This window comes from Hylobates moloch, unplaced genomic scaffold (genome assembly GCF_009828535.3).
Source record: "Hylobates moloch isolate HMO894 unplaced genomic scaffold, HMol_V3 SCAFFOLD_7, whole genome shotgun sequence".
Lineage (NCBI taxonomy): Eukaryota > Metazoa > Chordata > Mammalia > Primates > Hylobatidae > Hylobates > Hylobates moloch.
In genome coordinates, this window is record NW_026652282.1 from 46,969,007 (window position 1) to 46,992,460 (window position 23,454).

Consider the following 23,454-nt stretch of genomic DNA (forward strand, 5'->3'; position numbering starts at 1 on the left):
CGGAGTTTCGCTCTTGTTGCCCAGGCTGGAGTGCGATGGCTTGATCTCGGCTTACCACAACCTCTGCCTCCCGGTTTCAAGTGATTCTCCTGCCTCAGCCTCCCAAATAGCTGGGATTACAGGCATCCACCACCAGGCCTGACTAATTTTGTATTTTTAGTAGAGACGGGTTTCTCCATGTTGGTCAGGCTGGTCTCGAACTCCCAACCTCAGGTGATCCACCCGCCTTAGCCTGCCAAAGTGCTGGGATTACAGGTGTGAGCCACTGTGCCTGGCTGGGCCAAACTTTTTCATTGTGGTAAACTATATATAACATAAAAATTTCTGGAAGGGCGTGGTGGCTCATGCCTGTAATCCTAGCACTTTGGGAGGCCGAGGCGGGTAGATCACCTGAGGTCAGGAGTTCGAGACCAGCCCGGCCAACATGGTGAAAACCCATCTCTACTAAAAATACAAAAATTAGCCAGGCGTGATGGTGGGCACCTGTAATCCCAGCTACTCGGGAGGCTGTGAGGCAAGAGAATTGCTTGGACCCAGGAGGTAGAGGTTGCAGTGAGCCGAGATCACAGCACTGCACTTCAGCCCGGGTGATAGAGTTGAGACTCCACCTCAAGAAAACAAAACAAAACAAAAATCCACTTTAACCATTTTTGAGTGTACAATTAGATGGCATTGATTACATTCACAATGTTGGGTAATCATCACTACTACAGTATCTAGTTCCAAAACTCTTTCATCACCCCAAACAGAAACTCTATACCCATTAAGCAATCATTTCCCTATTACCTGCAGCCTCTGGTAATCTCTAACCTACTTTCTGTCTCTATGAATTTGCCTAGTCCAGATAATTTCATTTAAGTGGAATCATACAATATTTGTCCTTTTGTGTCTGGATTATTTCACTTAGAATAGTATTTTCTTTGAGACAGGGTCTCACTCTGTCATCCAGGCTGGGGTGCAGTGAGCAATCACGGCTCACTGCAGCTTCAACCTCCCCAGCTGGGCTCAGGTGATCCTCCCACCTCAGCCTCCTGAGTAGGTGGGACTACAGGTGTGAGCCACCACACCCAGCTAGAATAATTGTTTCAAGGTTCATCCATGTTGCAGCATGTGCCCAACCTTTATTCCTTTTATGGCTGAATAATATTCCAGTATTTGTATATACTGCATTTTGTTTATACAGTTATCTGTTGATGGACACTTGGGTTGTTTTTACCTTTTGGCTATTAATAATGATGCAAAGAACGCTGGTTCAGAAATATCTGTTTTGACTCCTTGTTTTCAGTTCTTTTGGCTATATTCTTAGGAGTGGAATTGCTGGGTCATATGATAATTCTCTGTACCAGGACTCCAATTTCTCCCCATCCTCTCCAATACTTATTATTTTCTGATTATTATTATTATAGCCATACTAATGGGTATGAAGTGGTAACTGATCTGCATTTCCCTAATAACTAATGATGTTGAGCATCTTTTCATGTGCTTCTTGGCCATTTTTATATCTTGGGAGAAATATCTATTCAAGTTCTTTGCCCATTTATTTTTTCTTCCTAATCACAAAGACATGATCCTTTGCCTTTTTTTTTTTTTTTTTTTTTTTTGAGACAGTCTTGCTCTGTTGCCCAGGCTGGAATGCAGTGGCGTGATCTCAGCTCACTGCAGCTGCCACCTCCCAGGTTCAAGTGATTCTCCTGCCTCAGCCTCCCAAGTAGCTGGGATTACAGGCACATGCCACCACACCCAGCTAATTTTTGTATTTTTAGTAGAGATGGGTTTCACCATGTTGGCCAGGCTGGACTTGAATTCCTGACCTCAGGTGATCCACCCACCTCGGCCTCTCAGAGTGCTGGGATTACAGGCGTGAGCCACCGCGCCTGGCCTCCTTTGCCCATTTTTAAATTGAATTGCTTGTCTTTTTGTTGTTGAGTTGTAGGAGTTGTTTGTATATTCTGCATAGTAAATCTTTATCAGATATATGATTGCAAATATGTTATCTTATTCTGTAGGCTGTCTTTTCGCTTTCTTGATGTCCTTTGATGCACAAAATTTTCAATTCTGATGAAGTCCAATTTATCTGTTTTTTTCTGTTGTTGCTCATGCTTGTAGTGTCACACCTGAGACTGTTGCCACATCCAAGGTCATGAACATTAACTCCTATGTTTTCCTCCAGTTTTATGGTTTTAGGACTTAAATTTAGGTCATTAGTCCATTTTGAGTTAACGGTATATGGTGTGAAGTAGGCATCCAACTTCATACTTTTGCATGTGAAAATCCAGTTGTCCCAGCACCATCTGTTGAAGAGACTAATCTCTCCCCTCATTGAATGGACTCGGCACTCTTGTAAAAACATCAATTGGTGGCTGAGCACAGTGGCTCACATCTGTAATCCCAACATTTTTGGGAGACTGAGGTGGGAGGACTGCTTGAGCCCAGGAGTTTGAGGCCAGTCTGGGCAAGAGTGAGACCCTGTCTCTACAAAAAAAAAAAAAAATTAGCTGGGTGTAGTCGCACATGCCTTTTAAATCCCACCTACTTGGGATGCTGAGGTAGGAGGATCATTTGAGCCCAGGAGTTTGAGGCTGCAGTGAGCCAAGATTACGCCACTGCACTCCAGCCTGGGCAACAGAGCAAGACTGTGTCTTGAAAAAAAAAAAAAATCAATTGGCCATTTGACTTTGTTCTTTTTTTTCCAAGATTGTTTTGGCTATTCATGGCCCCTTGTAATTCCATATGAATTTGAGGATCAGCTTTTTCATTTTTTTTTTTTTTTTTGAGACAGAGTCTCACTCTGTCACCCAGGCTGGAGTGCAGTGGCGCGATCTCAGCTCACTGCAACCTCCACCTCCCAGGTTCAAGCAATTCTCCTGCCTCAGCCTCCCGAGTAGCTGGGATTACAGGCATGGATTACCATGCCCGGATAATTTTTTAAAGTTATTTTTAGTAGATACGGGGTTTCACCATGTTGGCCAGGCTAGCCTCGAACTCCTGACCTCGTGATCCACCCGCCTCAGCCTCCCAAAGTGCTGGGATTATAGGCATGAGCAACCACACCGAGCTAGCTTTTTCATTTCTGCAAAAAGGCTGTTGGAATTTTCATAAGGACTGTGTTGAATCTGTAGATCACTTTGGCCAGTATCAACATCTTATCAGTATTGTCTTCCAATCTATGAACATGAGATGCCTTTCCATTTCTTTAGATCTTTAATTTCTTTCATCAATGTTTCATGGTTTTCAATGTACAAGTCTTTCTCCTCCTTGATTAAATTTATTCCTAGATATTTTATTCTTTTAGATGCTATTGTAAATTGAATTGTTTTCTTAACTTCATTTTGGATTGCTCATTGCTAGTGTACAAAAGCACAACTGCTTTTTATGTGTTGATCTTGCACCTTGCAACTTTGCTGAATTTATTAGCTCTATGCCTTTTTTATTTTTTTAAGAGAAATGAGGTCTCATCCTGTCACCTAGGCTGGAGTGCAGTGGCATGATCATAGCTCACTACAGCCTCAAACTCCTGGACTCAAGGGAGCCTCCTTCCTTAGCCTCCCGTGTAGCTGGGAGTACAGACACACATCACCATGCCCAGCTAATTTTTAAAATTTTTTTGTAGAGATGGGGTCTTGCTATGTTGCCTAAGCTGGTCTCAAACTCCTGGCTTCAAGCAGTCCTCCCACCTCAGCCTCCCAAAGTGCTGGGATTATAAGTGTTGGCTACCACAGCCAGCCTGAAATGCCTTTTCTGCATCAAATGAGATGATCATGTGTTTCTTTTCCTTTGTTCTGTTAATAGGATGTTATTACTTTGATCGATTTTCTTATATTGAACCATTCTTGCATTCCTAAGATAAATCCCACTTGGCCAAGACGTATCCTACTTTTAATATGCTGTTGGATTTAGTTTGCTAGTATTTTGTTGGGGATTTTGCATCTATATTCATAAAGGATATTTGTCTGTAATTTTATTTTCTTGTGATGTCTTTATCTGGTTTGGGTAGGGCCAAACTTTTCAGTATGGGTACACTCATTAGCAATCCTGGATATACTTTGTTAGCTGAAGCAGCTAGGAGTATTTCTAAAAATTGTTCTATTGATTGACCAAAACCTCTACTCAATAGTAGCGTGTGTTAAATGAGGTTAAGATGCCAGAAATACCATGGTACAGCGTAAGCAGGGGAATCCATCGTTTAGGGCAATAAGAATGTTGGAATCGATTAGTCATATGTAACACATTCAACTCACCCTTTTGACTATGTGGACATTGACATTCCTTTCACAGGACTTTGAGAAATACGCTGTGGTAGAGACTAGCTAAGTGGTCATTAAACTTGTTTCCTCTTCCTCCTAGGGACAGATTTAGACTACATTTGTCAGTGTCCCTTACAATTGGGTATGCCCATTGTCTGGGTGCTAGCTAAGGGAATATGAGAAGTGATGTGTGCTACATCCGGCTCATAGAAACCTCCCACATGGTCTTTTCCTCTTCTGGCTATTTAGAATGGAGATGACAATAAATACAATGATGACCATGTTTTGAAGATGGCAGACCTTCTAGACAGAAAGTGCCTAGGCCTCTGAATCATCACGTAGAAGAAGGAAACTCAATTATTAACACCTGTTTTGGAATACTACAGAAGCAAGAAGTAAACTTGTCTTAAATCTCAGAAAATTTTTTTCTGTCCCAGGAGCTAGCTTTACCTTAACTAGTACATGAATGAGTACCAGTATTAAAAAGCATTGCAGTGATTTATTTCTGCAGGTGAGGGTCATGGTGAGAAATCATGAATGGGCTTCCTGATTTCGATGGAAGTGATAGGTTCATCTCCAAAGAGAAGTTGGGTCTGGTTCTTATAACGGATAGCAGAGCCGTAGCAATAATCAGGTTTGACCTGTGGAAGTTTGTATAACAGTGGATAATTAAGGATAGTTTCCCTAGGACCAAAATAGGTAGCCTGATAAAGTCCTAGTTGTTATATAACCCCAAAAATCTTCTACTCTGGAAAATGGAAGCCTGATCTTGTCCTCAAAAATGTGGCATCCCAGCCTCTTCCCGAGTTCGTAGACCAGAGCCCCTTGAATGAAGGGGAGGGTCCATCTGAAGAAGGACCTTGCTACACTTTTCACAAGTATGTATGGCAAAATCTCCCTCCTTGCTTTCCTCACAGAGACCTGCAGCCACAGTCATTGTACACTGGGGACAGGGAAATATCCAGGCCTTTGAAATAGACTGGATATTGGTTCTGAATTAATGTCAATCTTTGGTGATCCAGATTGCCGCTGCGGCCCATCAGTCAGAGTGGGATGGGGTTATACATGAAATTTTGATCTGAGTCTTACACTGGGCCCAGAAGAAATCCTGTGGTGATTTCTCCAGTTCTTGGATATACTATTGGAATCTACACAGTATAGATGGCATAAAGGGGAGGAGGACTATAGCTGAAGAGCAAGTTAAAGACTCAAGAAATGGGGAATAAAATTGGAGGTGGCAATATCGTGATAACAGAAGTCCCAGGAGCAGAGAAAAATAAAAATGGAAAAGTGGGTCTATTTTGTGAATGATTGGCTGAACATAGGACTCCAAGTGACCCAGGCAAGCTGAGCTCCCCATGGTGAGTTGTGTGTTAACTGTCTCATCAAGCCATGAAGTTATCTATGTGCAGTAGCACTCCACCACCGAATGGAATAGTTACACAAGCAGGCCTAGATGATGAATAAGCTGCCTGAGCAAGTGAATCATACTCCCATCTGCTGTACTGCCATCCCTCTCTCACCCACACCTGAAGCCTCATGGGGAATTCCCTGTGACCAGGTGACTAAGGGATACAATATTCTATTCCAGCTTGGTTTATACATAGCCCTGCATGATATGCTGGCCCTGCTGAAGTAGCTAGCTGTAGTGTTACAGCCCTACAACTGCCAGGTCACATAGCTGGTCAGAGGTATAGATAGGTTTCCACTGTTTCATGAGTAGTTGTTAATGATTCGGCTAAATGGTGAAGGACTTGGAAATAACAGGACTGAAATATTATTGGCGAGGTCTGAGGAAGAGCATATGGCTGTCCCTCTTGCAATGGGCAGAGATATTCATGTCCCACATAAGTAAGCACCAGAGAGAGTCCACTGCAGAAGAGGAGCTCAATCAAGTAGACAGGTAGGTGTCCTGTTCTGTGATGTCAGTCAGCCTCTTATCTGTCACCTTTTTCTTTGCCCAGTGGATTCCTGAACAAAATGGCCATGGTGGCAGGCATGGAGGTTATGCATGGACTCCACAATATGGACTTCCACCAAGACCAATCTGGCTATAAGCCACTGCTGAGTGCCCAACCTGCCAACAGAACAGTAACCCAAGCCCCGCTGTGGAACTATTTCTTGGTGGCAGCAGAACAGTAACCCAAGCCCCGCTGTGGAACTATTTCTTGGTGGCAGCTGATTACAGACAGGACAAAATGAAAAAAAGCCACTGGACCCCCAAAATTCTACTGGCAGGAAGCAAACTGGGGAAACTGTTCAGCTGCAAACATGTGCTGCCTTTCATGAAAAAGGAAGGTACAGAGGGTAAAACCAAGAGGTCAGAGGGCAGAGCCTTAGAATATTATTCCCAGGCCTTGGCATCTAATCATGAAACTTCCATTTTCCCAGCTGGATTTCAGAGTTGTTATAGACCAGTAACTCCTTTGTCTCCCATTTCCCCTCTTTTTGAACCAGAATGTCTGTAGTAGTTGTCCTATGGCTATTCCACCATTGTACGTTGGGTGTGATGGGGACAGACAACGTGCCTCTTAAGTCTCACAAATCAGCCGGGCACGGTGGCTCAGGCCTGTAATCCCAGAACTTTGGGAGGCCAAGGTGGAAGGATTGTCTGAGCCCAGGAGTTTGCGAACAGTCTGGGCAATATAGTAAGATCTCGTCTCTACAACAAAATAAAAATAAAAAATAATTTTCTTTTTTTTTTTTTTTTTTTTTTTGAGACAGAGTCTTGCTCTGTAGCCCAGGCTGGAGTGCGGTGGCGTGATCTTGGCTCACTACAAGCTCCGTCTCCCGGGTTCAAGCGATTCTCTTGCCTCAGCCTCCAGGCGCCCGCCACCACTCCCGGCTAATTTTTCGTATTTTTAGTAGAGACGGGGTTTCACCGTGTTAGCCAGGATGGTCTCGATCTCCTGACCTCCTGATTCGCCCACTTCGGCCTCCCAAAGTGCTGGGATTACAGGCGTGAGCCACCGCACCTGGCCAAAAAACAATTTTTTACAAAAAAAAATTGTCTCACAAATCTAAAGATGGAGAAAAATAGTAGTTAAGAAGCCATACTCAAAGAGCCTCTTTCATATATGGACCCGATTTAGATGTTCTGGATTTTGGGGCAATGCTGTAATTGGATGAGACTTTGAGAGACTTTGGGAAGTGATGAATGCATTTTGCATGTGGAGGCAACATGAATCACCAGGACCAGTGGAAAACTATAGTAGTCTCCAAGATGACCCCCAAGGACCCCCCACCTCCTGGTATTCACACCTTTGTGTAATCCCCTCCCATTGAGTGTGGCCTGGACCTAGTAACTGACCTACTTTTCTTTCTTTTTTTTTTTTTTGAGATGGAGTTTGCGCTTGTTGCCCAGGCTGGAGTGCAATGGCGCGATCTTGGCTCACCGCAACCTCTGCCTCCCGGGTTCAAGCAATTCTCCTGCCTCAGCCTCCTGAGTAGCTGGAATTACAGGCATGCACGACGACACCCAGCTAATTTTGTATTTTTAGTAGAGATGGGGTTTCTCCATGTTGGTCAGGTTGGTCTCGAACTCCTGACCTCAGGTGATCCGCCCATCTCGGCCTCCCAAAGTGCTGGGATTACAGGCGTGAGCCACTGTGCCCGGCAGTAACTGACTGACTTCTAACGAATAGAATATTGCAAAAGTGATGGGACGTCACATCTGAAATTAGGTTATAAAGACTATGAGTTCTGTCTGGCATGTGGGCACTCTCCTTCTATCTCTAGCTCATCTTACTTGATTGCTGTGATGAAGCAAGCTGCCATATTGTGAGCCACCCTATGAAAAGGTGCACATGGCAAGGAACCTGAGAGTGACCCCCAGCCAACAGCCAGCAAGACTGAATATGCCAACAGCCACATGAGTCAGCTTGAAAGCAGATCCTTCCCCAGTCAAGCCTTGAGATGACTGTAGCCCTAGCTCACACCTTGCTGGCTGTGAGACCCTGAAATAGAAACAGCTAAGTTGAGCCCAGATTCCTAACCACAGGGACTGTGAGATAAAACGTTGTTTTAAGCCACTGTTTTTGAGGTAATTTGTTATGTAGCAAATATATAACCAATAGAGATAGGCATGGAGGTTATGTACCTCGGCAATATGATCTTCTAACCTACCAAGGCCACTGTGGCCCTAGCACTGCTGAATTCCCAACCTACCAACAGCAGAGATCAACACTGAGCTCCCACTGTGAACTATTTCCTGATGGCAGGCTGATTACTTTGGACCCCTTCTGTCTAGCACAGGCCTTAGGGTCACAAAGATTTGGTGAAAATCCCAGCTCTGCCAGGCTGATATGCCTAGGTGAGGCCTGTTTTCCTAGGGGTCTGTTTCCTGTGTCTGTTGGGGACTTTGTGAAATATCTCACATGAAGCTGAGCACCCAGGTGGAGGTTCACAAGGGGCTGTTCCCCTTCCTTTCATGTGAGTGCCCAGGGGCAAGAACCCTGTTCCTCTGCTTCCTAACCCCTCTTCTCCCATCACAATTTCAGGTCTTCTGGGAAGCATGGTTAGTGTCTGCCCCTTCAAGGACCCACTGACCATGTACCTCAGACCTCAGGCGCCACTCCCAAGGGGTGGTATCCTGTACCACTGGACTCTGCAATGCAAAGGAAACAGAGTCGTATGCACAGTGTGGAGCTCCAACTGATGCTCCTACCTCCTTCTACAACTAGACTGCAGGCCTTTGGCCTGGAAGTGGAGACAGACTGAGGCCTGGGCCTTGCCTTCCCTCCAGAAGCTCCAGAGCTTGGGGGTGGGAGAAGAGACAGACCTATTAATCTTAAGAGTGTTTCAGACACCATGTAAGGCACAGGTGGAGGCACTAAGGAGAAGGAGAAGAAGGGTTCAGTTGGGCCTGAAGGAAGAGTTTGGGTAAAGTCCTTAATAGAAGTGATGTCTCTTCCCATCCCCTTGTCATCTGCAGATTCAGAAGCCATCCTGAGGGATGTGGCAACATTTGGGAGGACTCGGCAGCTAGGTGATATCTCTGTAATAGAAAATGACTTTGAGGTGAGAAGATACCCACTGCTTCCCTGACCTCATTCTACCCAGCCCCTTATCTGAGGGGGAGGGGATCCCCTGAGCCAGTCCCCCTCCCTTTCTAGGGGAGTGTCTGGGAAAGAGGGCAGATTTGGAACCAGAGAAAGCTCTCTGCAAGAGGTTAGATTTGATCTGGGTCTTGCAGGATGATGGCCAGGGCCTCTCCCGCAGAGTTCATGGAATGCATGTCTGCTGTGAAGGAGACAGTGTGTGAGGGATGGGATACAGACGTGCCAACATGGTTAAGGCTGTCTGAAAACTGGTGAAGGATGGGCCTATACCAGGGAGGCCCCCGTCCTGGGCCAAGCAGTTCTCTAACCTGGGAGTTGCTTCAGGTTGTAGGCACCATCTCTTCCTCTCCTGTCTGGACACTTCTTCCTGTGGCTGACTGCCTTGGGAGTGGTAGTTAAGTGCTGAGATTGAGCCCCTTCCTGCCCATCCCAGCTCTCACACTCATCTCTCCTGTCAGCTCCTCCAACCCCCTTTTCATGATCAATTCCAGCCAAAAGGTCAGCCTTTTCCCCTGGACTGAGACCTAGGGTCAAACTGGACCTGACAGGGTTGTTCACGGACTCCTGTCTCTCTCCTTACTTGTATAGCCTAGGGTCCCAACTGGAAGACTAGATGAAGCAGGGCTGAGCCAGACCTTCCCACCAATCAAAGCTGCCAGAAGAGGGCGGGCTTTCTTATTTACCACTAGGTTCCCATCAACTGCAAATATTGGGAAGGGGGAATGAAACCCATGAACGTTCAGATGAGAAAGCAAAATAAGAGTGGCAGTGTGCTAAGCTCCTGGGCTAGGGATCAGGACCCAGCCTTTAGCCTCCTCACAGCCCCTTGAGAGGACGGAAAGCCCTTGAGGCAGGCATGATGGGAAGCTGACTGGCTTAGGGCTTCCATGCTCTTGCTTCCTCCTTTATATCCTCATATCATGGGCAGACTCCAAACACAGAACACTCAAGACCACAAAGAATGGTTCTTAGCCTTTGAAGGGTCAAGGATCCCTTTATCAATCTGATACAAGCTGGTTAGTCTTCTTGTCAGAAAAACACATGCATGCAAACACCCACAAAAACATGTAAACAATCTGTTGATGGTCCCTGATTTAGTCCAGCACCCTTATCTTAAAGACTTTGGGACTCAGAAGGGAGATCTTTCCAAATACTATGGGACCATTAATGGGCTTGAAACCACTTTGCTAAGTGAAAGAAGCTAGACACAAAGGATCACATATTATACGATTCCATTTATGTAAAACGTCCAGAATAGGCAAATGGGATGAGGGGTAAAGGATGCCTAAGTGATATGGAGTTTCTTTCTGCAGTGATGAAAATGTTCTAAATTTTTTTTTTTTTTGGAATGATGGCTGCACAACTCTGAATATACTAAAAGCTATTTAACTGTATACTTTTAAGTGGGTGAACTGTATGGTATGTACATTATATCTCAATAAGCTGTCTTAAAAAAGTTAACTCAGGGGTTGCAAATGACCACACATCTGAGCTTTAGTCCCCATTCATCAGGGGCATAACCTGTGGAGAAAAATCAGGGAATTATGCAGTATATGGGTTAGACAGGAAAACATTCTAGAAAGAACGAGATTCTATGTATAATCTTAAGGGCAATAAAGCATCATGGAAGGCTTTAAGCAGTATATAATCAGATCTACACTTTAGAAACCCCCCAAATCACTGAATTGTACATTTCAAACAAGTGAATTTTATGGTATGTAAATTATATCTCAATAAAGCCATTAAAAAAAAATCCCTTTGGGAGCTTGAGGAGGATAAACTGGAGGGCATCAACTGGGGGAGGCTGTAGTGTAGGAGTTTGGGTGAGGGGGCCCGAGCCCATCTGTTTGGACTTGAGGGAAAGTGGCTTGGGGTTAGAGTCGGGGGAGGATCCGAATGTCTTGCCCAAGGTTAAGAAGCTGGTGGAACCTGATTTCAGAACCCAGAGCTCCCTGGCTTCAGCCCTAGTGCTCCTGCCAGCACTACAGCTGCTCCACTGACTGGTGATGGAAGCACTGTCTTCCCCGTCTAAGAGAAATGCACTTCAGAAACATGTTTCCAAAAAATGTTTCTAAGGGTTTTATTTCTAACAAGAGGAAAATAATAAAATAAAATTAAAATAGGCTTCAGTTGGAACCAAGTTTCTTGTTTTGCTTTTTTTTTTCCTTTTGAACAAATTAATTACACACCAACAATCTTCTTTTATTACAACATGAACCCAGGAGGAGGAAAGGAGACAGGGGAGGACAGGGAGGGAGGACTGAGGTGGTTGTGAGGACAAGCACCAAAAGCTTTCTTCAGATCACAGGGAGCCCTGTTCAGCTCCCCAGCCAAATTCCTTTAAAATAAAAAACTGTGAGCACGGCTATGTGAAGTTTCCTCCTCCTGGGTGGAACGGTCAGGGGAAGGGAGAGGGAGAAGGGGGTAGGAAGGAAGGAAAAGGAGAGGAGAGTGGGGGCAGGGGTTAGTGTAGCATGGCCTGGCCAGGACCAGAACTGGGGAGAGAAGGGAGGAGAGTCCCCCAGTTTGCATATACACTGGCCTTGTCTCTGGAATGGTGATGGCCCAGCCCCAGCCACCCCCCTGCCCACCAGCCCATCCATCTATCTGCCTCAGGTGTCTGGGAATGCTGGTTAGAGGCTACCAGGGAGGGAAGACTCCAGGGGCCGGCCCCCAGGAGCTGAGGTCTGAACAATACCTTGGAGTCAGAATACAAAAGTCAAGGGACTCAGGGGTGGGCTGGTAGCGGGGATGGCCACCCCCCTACCCGCCCACCCCGCCAAGAAGCAGGCTTGATGGTCAGAAAGAGGATCCTTGAGGCCGAGGGGGGGTCTCTGTCAGGGTCTGTGCTAGGCTCAGCCACTGTCACAACTGTTGCTGAGGCGGCTGCTGTGGGCAGGGCAGATGCAGCCGGGGAGTCAGAGTGGAGAAAGGGGCCGAGGGGCCTGAAGTGGTCCCTTCCGCCGGTTCCAAGCCATTCTGGTTCTCCTGGGTGCTGGGGCTGCCAGTGGTGGGGATGGGTGCAGGGGGGCCCTCACCCCCAGTCTCCTCCTCCAGCTCTTCCTCCTCCTGGACCTCCTCAGCCTCTGGCCCTGAGCTCCGTACCCTCTTTGGCTCTAGCTCCTCTCGGGCTGGGTCATCGCCCTCCCCACCCCGATCCACCTTCCGCCGCCGCCGCCTCTCCAGGGCCCGGCCCCGAGCCCGACTCCCGTGACGCTCTGCCTTCTCCAGCTGTGATTACAGATAGGCAGAAAGACAGGTTGTGGGCCAGTGGTCAGGCCTGGGCTCCCTACTCGGCCTGACCTCCTGGCCCGGCCCATGACCCCTCTCCTCACCTCCAGAAGTGTGCGGATCCTCTCCAGGTCTGGGGGCTGTCCAGCCTGCAGCAGCTGCCAGATGCTGTGGTTCTCATCCAGGGTCACCTCGAGCAGGTCCCCCTCCATCATGAGCTCCTCCAAGGGGGCCCGGGTTGCCTCAGGCAGTTCCAACACAGGGCCAGTCAACTGTGGCAACAGCGAGGACAGCAGCTCCAGATCTAGGAGGTTGCAGGAACAAGCAGCGTTAGAGGCTGCCCTTGGTCTTATCCCCACCACTACAACAAAGCTGAGGACTACATGGGTCACTCTGGTGATGCGCAGTCAACAGCCTACCCACACCACACCTAGACCTACCTCTCTTACCTGAGCCCTCCTCCGGGGCTACCTTCTCAGGACTGGTCACACTGTCTCCATTCTCCAGTAAGCCCTGGACCTGCGGAGGAGAGCAAGAATAGGTAGGGGCAACTGAACTGAAGAACCAGGCCCTATTCCTCCTCCGCCAACCCCAAACTTGAGACCCTCTGCCTTCTGGAGGAGGAGGGAAGACATAGGCTGTCAGCAGGGAGCAGAGTCTAGGAATCTGGACAGATGCAGAATGGAGTAGGAAGGCTGGTCCAAAGAAAACTGAAAATTGGAGAACAAGGGGCAGGGCCGAGCCTAAACTGGGGTAGGGGCTAGGAGACAAGAATCTGAGGACAAGAGCTGGACTGAGTAGCTCACCTTAGGCATATCCTTGCCACTGCCCTCTCTGAGGGGGTCAGAAGCAGGGGCTGCAGGGTAGTTGGGAGGCTCCTCAGGTCTAGGTTCAGCCTGTAGCCGTTGGCGGAGCTCAGCCAGCCGTCCCAACAGAGCAGTCACATCTTCAGAGGCCAGAGCCTGCCTGGCGCGGCCTTGCCAGCTGATGGCCCTCTCTGTGAGGCACTGCAGGGCCTCGCCCTCGGGCAGCCGCACAGGCAGTCTCTGCAGGGCTACCAGCAGTGCCAGGATGGTCTCCAGGCGCGGGCGCCTTGAGCGCATACACAGTGGACACAGGAATTTGGTGTCCCATTCCCACCAGGCCAGCAGTGGGGATGAGGTGGGATTGGGCCTCGGAGAGCTGAGGAGACGAGGCACTGACACACACCGCCCATGGAACCAGTCCTGACACAGGTCACACTGCAGAGCTCCCGCCCCAGCCGGCACCTGCCCACACACACAGATAGAGGTTGTAGAGGAGGCCGTGGTCGATGATGCCAGTGGACTGGGCTTGGCCGAATTGGTGCGACGCAGCTGCAGGATACCCTCCTTCTCCTTCTGTTCCCCCTCTTTGAAGGCCACGATCTGCCATACCCAGGACAGGAGCAAAGTGGGTCAGCAGCCTACCCCTTCCCTTCTCTGGAGCCCCCCTTAACACCCCTATTCCCAAACCAGGAGAATTGAGGCTCAGGGGACAAGCGGTCTGCTCATGGCCACCCAGCTCAGACACTCCATCATCACCAAGCCCTTCTCTCCATCTGTGTCTAAACTCCTTACCACAGAGCCTGGGTCCCTGAGGTCCTGCGCAGACAGCCCCAGCAGCTCTGTGTCAGATTTGTACAACCCCAGCTCCTTCTCCATCCACCGGCTGCGCTTGGTGCTGTCTGAGCCGGCGTCTGCACACGGGCAGAGAACCTGAGGCAGGCAGACAAGAGAGGGAATGACTGGGCTTCCCTTACATCCCCCGCCCTCTCCTTCCCTCCCTGGTGCCCCCACAAAACCCATGTTATCTCATGAGCCATCTCATAGAAGCCAGGGCAGGCGTTAAGAGACGCTGTAGGTCAAGGTCCCAGGCCTCACCTCCAGCAGCGTGTAGCAAGAATTTTTCTTGAGGAAGGTCTTGGAGGCCTTCTCCCTCCAGGAGTGCGCTGTCAGTACCTGTAGCTCTAGCTGTCTCAGCTCCTCCAGCCCCACAGGTAGGTCCCGGCCCACAGCTACTAGGCCCTCCAAGTCATCCAGGCAGGGGTAGTGGTCACCATTCTAAGGACAAGGGCGAGAGACAGCTCAGTTCAACTTACCAATGCTACTGATGCTTACTCTGTGCCTGGCCCTGAGCTGGAAAGATGAACTGGGCTCAGTCTTGAGGGATTAAAAAAAATAGGTGTCATCCTAAGGAACACCCACTTGGCTCTCTCCCACAACACCGGCGTCTACTGACTGGCTCAGCCCCAAGTATCTAGTCAGCCTTCTGTTGTGGTTTGCCTCTTCTCCTCTCCTCCATGCCCCTGCCCTGCTCAGTCCCATACCACCTGCCTCCCTGGCCCATCAATCTCATCCTAACCAGTGCCCTCTCTTCCTTCAGGCCAGCCTCACACTCTTCCTCTCACCCTGCTCATCAGGCACATTTTGCCTCCTGACTAGATGCCATGCCCCCTTCCTCTCTCCAGCCAACCCAACCCATCCCAGCAACCCAGCACATCCCAGTGTATATGCCATCTCTTCCCAGCTGGACTGAAGGCCTGGGGTGGGAGTGGCAGGGTCCTCACTTGGATCTCATCAACATCAGCAATCCAGGCCCGGGCCTTAGCAAGAGCCTCCTTGAGAGCCTGGATGTTGGGCAGGTGAACAGGGATGTTTTCCGCTTCACGGATTATGGCCTCAAGTGTGGCTGGTGGATGCTTCTGCCTAAAGGTAGGGAAAAAAAGAACACTCAGTCTGATGTGGTCTGCCTGACCAGAAGCCCAGCCTGACCACCAGATATATCTGCATGGGCCCCTTGGGTGTCTGTTATTCCTGCTGCCACTTGGGCCTACTTGCTTGTATTCCGCCTAAGGGTAGCTGCCAGTCCCTGCTTCCCCAAGACTGCATGCATCCAACTTCATCCTTCTGCCACAGCTCTTGCACCTCTGTTTGTCTGCCAGTCTGCTGGCCTGCTGGCAATGCCTACATATACAACCTGTATTGTGTAATCTGTTACTGCAGTTTGTGAACTGCCCTGTGTGGGGTCTTTCTACCAACATCTGCCCGTCTGCCTATCACTTGTGCTTCTGGGTATGCGCACATTAGCCTGTAGGGCTAGTCTTGTAGATAATCTCTATCCGTCCATTTCTGCTTCTCCATCAGCCTCTCTCTGCCTTCAAGTATACAGAGTTTTTTTTTAAAAAAAGCGACAAGATAGACAACAAAAGAGGGGAGACTCAATACAGTAACACAGGAGCGTGATACCTAAGGCCACCCATGGGCATCATCTTCTGGGTCTCCATTCAACTTTGATGTTTGGAATAGGGCAGGGAAGGGAAGCAGCAGCTGGACCTACCTGGCCTCCAGGCAGAGGTGGGCTTTCTCCTCCCAACGTTCAGCAATGGTCAGCAGCTCCTGCAGCTCGGCCTGGGCTTTATCCACAGCAGGGCTAGGGGCTACACTGGCACCCGCGACCAACAGTCCTCGCATGACAGCCAAGGTGCCCCTTCGGGCTGAGGGGGCCAGTGTGCGTTTCACCTCATCCAGCCATCGCGCCTGTTCCACCTGCCGCTGGAGCTGCTGGGCCTCAGGCACTTCCACCCCCAGCTGCCGCCCCCTCTCCAACAGGGACTGCAGTAGCCCTGGACTGGAGGGCAGTGAGGCCAGGGCCTCACGAGCCTCAGCCTGGTAGGCCTCCACCTGTTCCAGAATACCCTACCAGGACACAGGATGAAGAACAAACTCCTCAGCTGGGCCCACTGAGGGGTTCCACCACCAGATGGAACCTTGTCCCAGCTACCTTCTTACCCTTCAGGCTTTTGGGGCAAAGGAGCCTAACATGGGCTGGGCTCTCCTTCTCCAAGCCCTAGGACAGTTGGGGTTCCTAACACTGACTGCTCATTAGAATGCCCTGGGGAATTTAAGAATGCAGATTCCTGGGCCCCACCCTTAGAGATTCTTAATTAACTAATAATTATTAATCTATGCTTTATTTAACTTTTCAGAGGGCTCTGTTCTCAGGGCACCAGGAGACCTCCCTGCCCTAAAAATTGCTATGCTTAGTCCTCACATAAACCCTCGTGCTCACCACCCTGGGGTCTGTTGCCCTCTCCCTCTCACTCCTCCTCCACCTTCATGAATTTCCCTCCACTTTCCAAGCCCAACAAGCACCCTTGTTACCTCCTTCTCCTCTACCCCTCCTCCAGGAAACCTTACCTGGACTCTGTATCCTATATTCATATCCATGCCACCTGACCCTCAAGGCCCATTTCTAACAGGCAGTCACTAGACCCTGGCCTCACCCCTCCCACCTGTTCTTTTCTCACACGTGTCCTGTCTTGCCTGAACACTTCAAGCTTTTGAAAGGAGCCGAGCATGGCCTGCTGCTCAGGTCCCCTGGTCCCCTTGATCCCTCATCAGCACTCCAAGCGTCCTCACCTTGACATCCCCAATCTGGTGCATGGCACAAGGCAGGTTGTTCATCTGGTCCAGAAAGGCCCGGAGCTCAGCCAGGGTCATCTGTAGACCAGCCACCCTATGGGGGCTATGGATTATCACATGTGAGGTTTCAGGTCCAAACCCAGTGCCCTCCCTCCATGTCTATGCTAAGACCGAACACCTTTCCTCACTACACCTGTCCACCTTGATCTCGCATATTTCAAATTTGCCCCAATTGCCCAGGTTAGAGGGAAGGTTTTAAATTATAGAGCATGTTCATATTATGAGGGGAAAGAATTAGAAACTAATGGGTTGTAACAAGAGCTACACTTTGCAATCCATCCTCTACTGTGAACTCTAAAGCTGTGTAGCAGGGATCAGATCTATACATCTTTGTCCTGTTCTTACCCGTAAGCCTCCCATAACTCTTCCCTGCCCACAAAACCCCTCAGCCTCTCTCTCAGGCCACTTCCAGGTCCTGATAAAAAATAAACACTTCTAGCTTTCTTATCACGGAGGCTCCCCTCTCCTTTCTAGGTGGCCTGGTCTCTTTGCCCTCCCCAACACCTTCCAGGCCATCTCACACTCTTGTGCCTGGCAGCTTCCTGCTGATGTCCATTCTGCCAAATGGTATTCACAGTCTACCCCTTGCAGCACTTTTCCTCGGTGCTGGATCCTCAGCACCTTATGTGTGCCCCAACTCCTCATGCTGTCATACCCAGCTTCCTGGCCGCTGACCAGTCCCAGAGCTCGGGACACGCAAGCCTCTGCCTCACTCAGGCAGTTCTTTAGTTGCTGCAGCAGCTCACTATTAGGAAACCTCCGCTCACGGGCTTCAGACTCTAGTGCCCTCAGTTCTTCAAGGCCTGGAAGAAAAACGAGGGCAGCAAGGAGTAGGCAGTATTGAATAGAGGCAGAGAAAGAGGGTCAGAGTACAGAAGAAAGGGAATAGAACTTGCCTGTGGAGTCCCTCCATCCCCCCATCACTCACTGCGCTTCCGCCCATCCTCCACCTCCAGGGCCACTCGCACTTTGTTGGCCCAGGTGTCAAAGGACTCAGCCCGAACCTTCAGCTTATGCAGCATGGCAGGAAGCTCATCCAAGGTATACCGATACCTGGAGGAAGAGGGCAGGCAAGAGCAAGTCTGGCCCAGCTCTGCGTCCTCCTTCTTGCCCCACTTCCTCCAGAAAGGCCCATGCTCACCGCAGGTACTGCCGGCTACTGGAGCACTTGCAGAGATCATTGATGTGGGAAAGGCAGACAAGGCCGTCTGGGCAGTCGTAGCAGGCCAGGGCTGACAGGAAACACGTAGTCTTGCACTTGATACACTGGCGCTCATCATCTGGGAGCAGCTCGAAAGCCTCTCGCTCAGCCTCTGTGATACCCTAAGGGCATTTAACCCATGCGTTATATATAACCAGAACCAGGTAGCAGAATCCTCCATCTCAGCCACCACCGACCCCTACTTTAGACTCAAATCTATGCTGAGGGTCATGGGGTTTAAGAGGCCAAACCCCAGGGAGCGTACCTGCCCTTTGTAAAGTCTAGACTCTCAAAGCTTGGGGAATCAGATAAACCAGGGCAAGATCAGTGTGCGCTGAGTCAGATAATTTTATAGAGGAAGAAAAATCAGGTAAGATCCAGATCGGCAGAAAGGGCCTTATGGGTGAGAAGTGAGGAAAGTGGTGGACCAAGATACCAGAGAGGTGGCAATGAGTGGAAGTGGCCAAGGGACAGGCCTGGCTAGTTATGTGTACTGGGGAACAATAATGGCTTCCAGTTACTCAGCGCCCACTGTGTTCCAGGCACCACGCTGGCCACTTAGTAGGCAGGAGATACTTGTGCACATATATAACTTAGAGAAATTCAACCGTATGTGCTTGTGTTCAGGGTTTAAAGAGATATAATTTTCTCCCAACAATATGGCTTCCAAACCTAATTCAATGACTTCATCTGTTGCTCAGATAAAGAAAAAGCAATCCATTTCGAAAATGAAGGAAAAGCTGGCTATACTGGAGTAATCAAGAGACAAACCAGTGCATATATCTAATGGGCAATTTTAAGGATTTTAATGGGAAATGTTGACTCTAACAGTTTTTGTCTTACATACCAACTTTAACACCTAACCTCTGCATAAGTTATGAGCCCAAATCCCACTCTGCCACTTATATGCTGTGTGATCATGAGTAAATCATTTAACGTCTCTGGGTCTGTTTCATTATCTAGTAAGGTGGAGATAAACAGTATCATCCTTGTTGGGTTGTTATGAGGATTAACAAAAATAAAGCAGCTATGGAATCAGACAAGTATCTCAGCACTTAGATTCAGTGTTCATCAAATATTTACTGTTATTAGCTCTAATTTTCAGATAAGAATATATATTCCACAGGCCTATCTCATTTTACTAAGGCAGAAACGAAGTCTCAGGGTCAGTAACTTGCCAAACTGAGTTAATTTTGACTCTAAAGCCAGAGAATGTTCTAAGGATGAAGTCTCTAGGGTTTTTTTGGACTACAGACTCTTGAGAATTGGATGTAAACTATGAGTCCTCTTCCCAGAAACATACTTAAATACACATACAATCTCTTACAGGATTCCAAGACTATGGTGTCCAGAATGCTTCTCTGGGGTAAGGGCCAAGTGTGAAGAATTCTGAATGTCAAGATGAGAAGGTCTATTCTCCCCATCTTGCTTTGGCTCCTTCCCACAGCTTGGCACAGCCACACAGCCATCATTTAATAACAGTAACAGTACTGAACAGAGTGAGAAAATGATGCCTGGAAAAGCCCAGGGACTCAACAACTAACACCAAGACTGAGAGGCCCCAGACTTCCAACACTACTGTAGCTATAGTTCTCCCTATAGCCCACACTCACAGGAAAGCTATAAATGAGCTTTAAAATAAGAAAGTATCACCCTAAATAGGCAGCAAGGGATCCCACAGAACCAGCGCTCCTTTGTAATCTTATGAAACACTCTCATAAAGTCAATTCCCTAACTGGGCAAGTGTGAAATTTGAAGATGATGGCTGAAACTACACGAGTGGACTTCAGAGCTCTGTAGCAGCTTCCACTCAGATACACACACAACTGACACAAGTTTATAAGAAATCAGTTAAAGCAGGACCACCTTCTACTTGGTAATATTATTGCGTAGCTTGAGTTAATGAACCATCTGCATGTAACAAAATGGCAATTCCTGAGAAACATTCCGTATTTCAATCAGTTTCTTCATGTATTAACATTACCAATAATAGCAGCTGCAACGCTGCAAAGGCAATGTTAGAGAGATGGCTTTCATGTAAATCACCTTACTCTAACCTTACATCTTGCAAGTTAGGTATTTATTCCCATTTTAGAGTGGGAAAGTGAGATATGAAAGATCAAGTAACTTGATACAGTCACCTAGATAATCAGCAGTGAGTTTTCATATGCCAGTCTATTTTGCTGGGTCATGTAAATAATGATAAATAGCTGCTATACCAGTACCTGCCATGGGTCAGTCACTAAGCAAACATTATCTTTAATACAATCAACTATCCAAAAAGATAAGCATTATCATAATCCCATTTTTCAGATGGGAAAACTGACAATGAAGTAAATCGACTTAAGCAAGGTTGCTGGTAAAGGGTATAACAGAGAATGGTATGTGGTTTTCAATCGAGATGCGTCTAGTTCTTTTCACTATACGCCAAGAGTAGAGGCTACATTTTCTTGGTGCTGCCTCTGCCTCCCCGAACTTCCACCAGAATAGGGTGCTTGATCTGGGGTACTCTCCCCACCTTCTCCAGCAAGGCCTTTCGTAGACGCCGCTCTTCTTGCACCATGATGAACATCTCCTTATGCACAGCTGCCGCCAGGTTCAGGTCTAGCTTCTCTGGACAGGCAGCCATCTTGCAGATAAGCTCCTCATGGGAGAAGACGCAGTATCTCCGGAGCCGGCGGTAGTGCTCAATGCACTGGCGCCCAGCAGGCAACTGTGGGCAGGTTCAAGGTTGAGTGTGGCCAAGTCTGAAGGCCATGATGCCCCAGCTTCTCCACAACCCTCCTGCTTCTCCCCACCATCCCAACACATTCTAGACTCACCCAGTCGGCAGTGCAAAAGTTGACGGCCTCGGCAAAGTTGTAGCCTTGGTTGAAGCCGCTGTGGTAAGCACGGGGGAAGGTGATGACAAATTCTCCTGCACACTGGTTTGTGCGGACAACCTGAAGAACAAGAAAGGCCATGGCTGTTGAGATAGAGATTTTCCTGTATACAGACCTGACTTAAGTGCAAGGTCATTAAGGAGACAAAGAAAAGCCTCAGGGAACACAGTCTGACAACAGAATCCCAGACTCTCCAACTCTGAAAGGAAGGACCACTGGTCTCTGCTCTCAAGGTTTTGATGTGTGTTGAGATGATAGGAAGATTTGAGATTAAAAAATATATCTGTCAAAATATTCCAACTTCCTTAGTAATTTTTGCAAAAATTATAAGTATCACTTTTAATTAAGCTGGACAAGCTTTTTTAGTTATTTACTTTCATCAGTTATATATGCAGTTTCTAGCGTCAAATGGCTCTATAAAGATCTGTTATAAAATCAGCCAGCCTTGCCATTCTCCCTTCTCCACAGCCAATCACTTCCACCTCTTCTGATTATTTTGGCGTTGATTATAACTACCTTAAATAACATGCTTCTAGACTATGTTAAAAACAGCCTCCTGTTTCTCAATTTGCTTAGTTTTTTATGCATATATCCCTAACTTTCTGACCAATATTTAAATCTCTTCTCCTATCAATTTTCATCTTTCTATAGCAGTCTCATGCAACCTTCTGATCTGTCCCAATCTGGACCAGCTGTCCTTCCTGGATCATCACTCTCTTGTGACAGATCTCCTATTTCCTAGATCCCATGTCTTCCTCTTTCTTGGTTTATTCCTTTGCTATGCTTAAGAACATCCTCCAACACTTTCCTGAGAAATGGTGTGAAGAACCTACTTTTCTTTTTTTAAAGAAAGTCTCTATTCTTACTCTCACGCTTGACTGTATATAGAATTCTAAGACGAAAATCCTCTTTTTTTTTTTTTTTTTTTTGAGACGGAGTCTCGCTCTGTGGCCCAGGCTGGAGTGCAGATGTGCGATCTCGGCTCACTGCAAGGTCCGCCTCCCGGGTTCACGCCATTCTCCTGCCTCAGCCTCTCCAAGTAGCTAGGACTACAGCTAATTTTGTATTTTTTAGAACGGGGTCCACGGTCCGATCGACTGACCCTCCCAAAGTGCTGAGATTACAAGCGTAAGCCACCGCGCCCGGCGAAAATCCTTTTTTTTTAAACTCCCATAGTTGTTGACTCAGAAAATAATTTTAAAGGCACACTGCTCTGATCTTCTAGTGTTACTGTTGAAAAGTTTGAAGCCATTCTGATTTCTAATGCTTGATAAGCATTTGAAACCTGTTTCTCTCTCTCTCGAGCTTATAGGATTCTTCTGGTCTCAGTGTTTGACATGGAAATTTACAGGATATATCTTGGTATGAATTTCTTTTCACTCATGTACTGGGTAGGCCCATTGACTCTGGAAAATCGGTTCTCCAGTTCAGGGAAATTTTCTTGAGTGATTTCATTAATGATTTCATCCTCTCAGTTTTCATCTATTTTCTTTTGAAGTTTCTTTCTCCCTGCCTAGCCTCTGTATCTCCAAGTTGCTTCTGTTTTTTGGGGGGTTTATTTTTTAGGTTTCCTCAGTTGTTTTGTTTGTTTGTTTGTTTTTTGACACAGTCTCACTTTGTCGCCCAGGCTGTAGTGCCGTGGTGCAATTTCAGCTCACTGCAACCTCCACCTCCCAGGTTCACATGATTCTCCTGCCTCAGCCTTCCAAGCAGCTGGGATTACAGGCACACGCCACTATGCCGTATTTTTAGTAGAAATGGGGTTTTGTCATGTTGGCCAGGCTGGTCTCAAACTCCTGACCTCAGGTGATCCACCCGACTTGGCTAGGATTACAGGCGTGAGCCACTGCACCGCACTGGCCTCTCAGTTGTTAATCTGTGGCCGCCTGCTTATATTTAAGAGGAAGAGATTAAAAAGCTGAATGGAAGCTCTGAGTACACAGATGAAGCTTGTTAACTGTGAGCTTCACTGTAGGGTGATCTAGCTAAGCCATTTAGTTTGGGAAACTCCAGGTCTAGTTCCTCGCAGGCCAGTCAGATTCCCCAAAGAAAACCCTTTTTTTTCTTTTTTTTTTTTGCCTGTAGGAAAAAAGGCCTGGCAGCCAGTGTTCTAACAGCCAAGTGGAGAATGATGGCTGGGAACCTCAGCATCCAGTATGATAAATCCTAATTACATTCCCTATAACTCCACCTTCAATTGTACCTAGGAGACCTTAAACCAGAGACTCTGTTTTAACCTCTTCAGAAATAAATCTTCGGTCTTTTACTAGAGTGACTAGGCATTTCTAGCTGCCCAGCATGGGAGGATATCTCACAGCTTTTTTTTTTTTTTTT

The 23,454-nt window shown here is 47.7% G+C and overlaps 1 protein-coding gene across 9 annotated transcripts in view; it reads right to left on the minus strand.

Annotated features, from left to right (window-relative positions):
• KDM5C (lysine demethylase 5C) overlaps positions 1-23,454 on the minus strand; it is a 57,041-nt gene that overhangs the window by 7,723 nt on the left and 25,864 nt on the right. For 2 of the 9 annotated variants that reach the window (XM_032756993.2, XM_032756997.2), the window contains 14 exons: positions 21,061-21,180; positions 20,757-20,951; positions 18,179-18,360; positions 17,966-18,090; positions 17,693-17,840; positions 16,975-17,080; positions 15,893-16,251; positions 15,123-15,261; positions 14,437-14,616; positions 14,134-14,271; positions 13,342-13,941; positions 12,976-13,054; positions 12,640-12,839; positions 10,133-12,535 (listed from right to left, as the gene is read on the minus strand). In XM_032756993.2, coding sequence (XP_032612884.1) covers positions 12,170-12,535; positions 12,640-12,839; positions 12,976-13,054; positions 13,342-13,941; positions 14,134-14,271; positions 14,437-14,616; positions 15,123-15,261; positions 15,893-16,251; positions 16,975-17,080; positions 17,693-17,840; positions 17,966-18,090; positions 18,179-18,360; positions 20,757-20,951; positions 21,061-21,180 — 2,937 coding nt within the window. In that variant the 3' untranslated portion in view covers positions 10,133-12,169. Of the gene's footprint in view, positions 1-10,132; positions 12,536-12,639; positions 12,840-12,975; positions 13,055-13,341; positions 13,942-14,133; positions 14,272-14,436; positions 14,617-15,122; positions 15,262-15,892; positions 16,252-16,974; positions 17,081-17,692; positions 17,841-17,965; positions 18,091-18,178; positions 18,361-20,756; positions 20,952-21,060; positions 21,181-23,454 lie in introns of those variants that run through there. The other 7 variants (XM_032756991.2, XM_032756998.2, XM_032756995.2 and 4 more) reach the window with 6 other exon arrangements.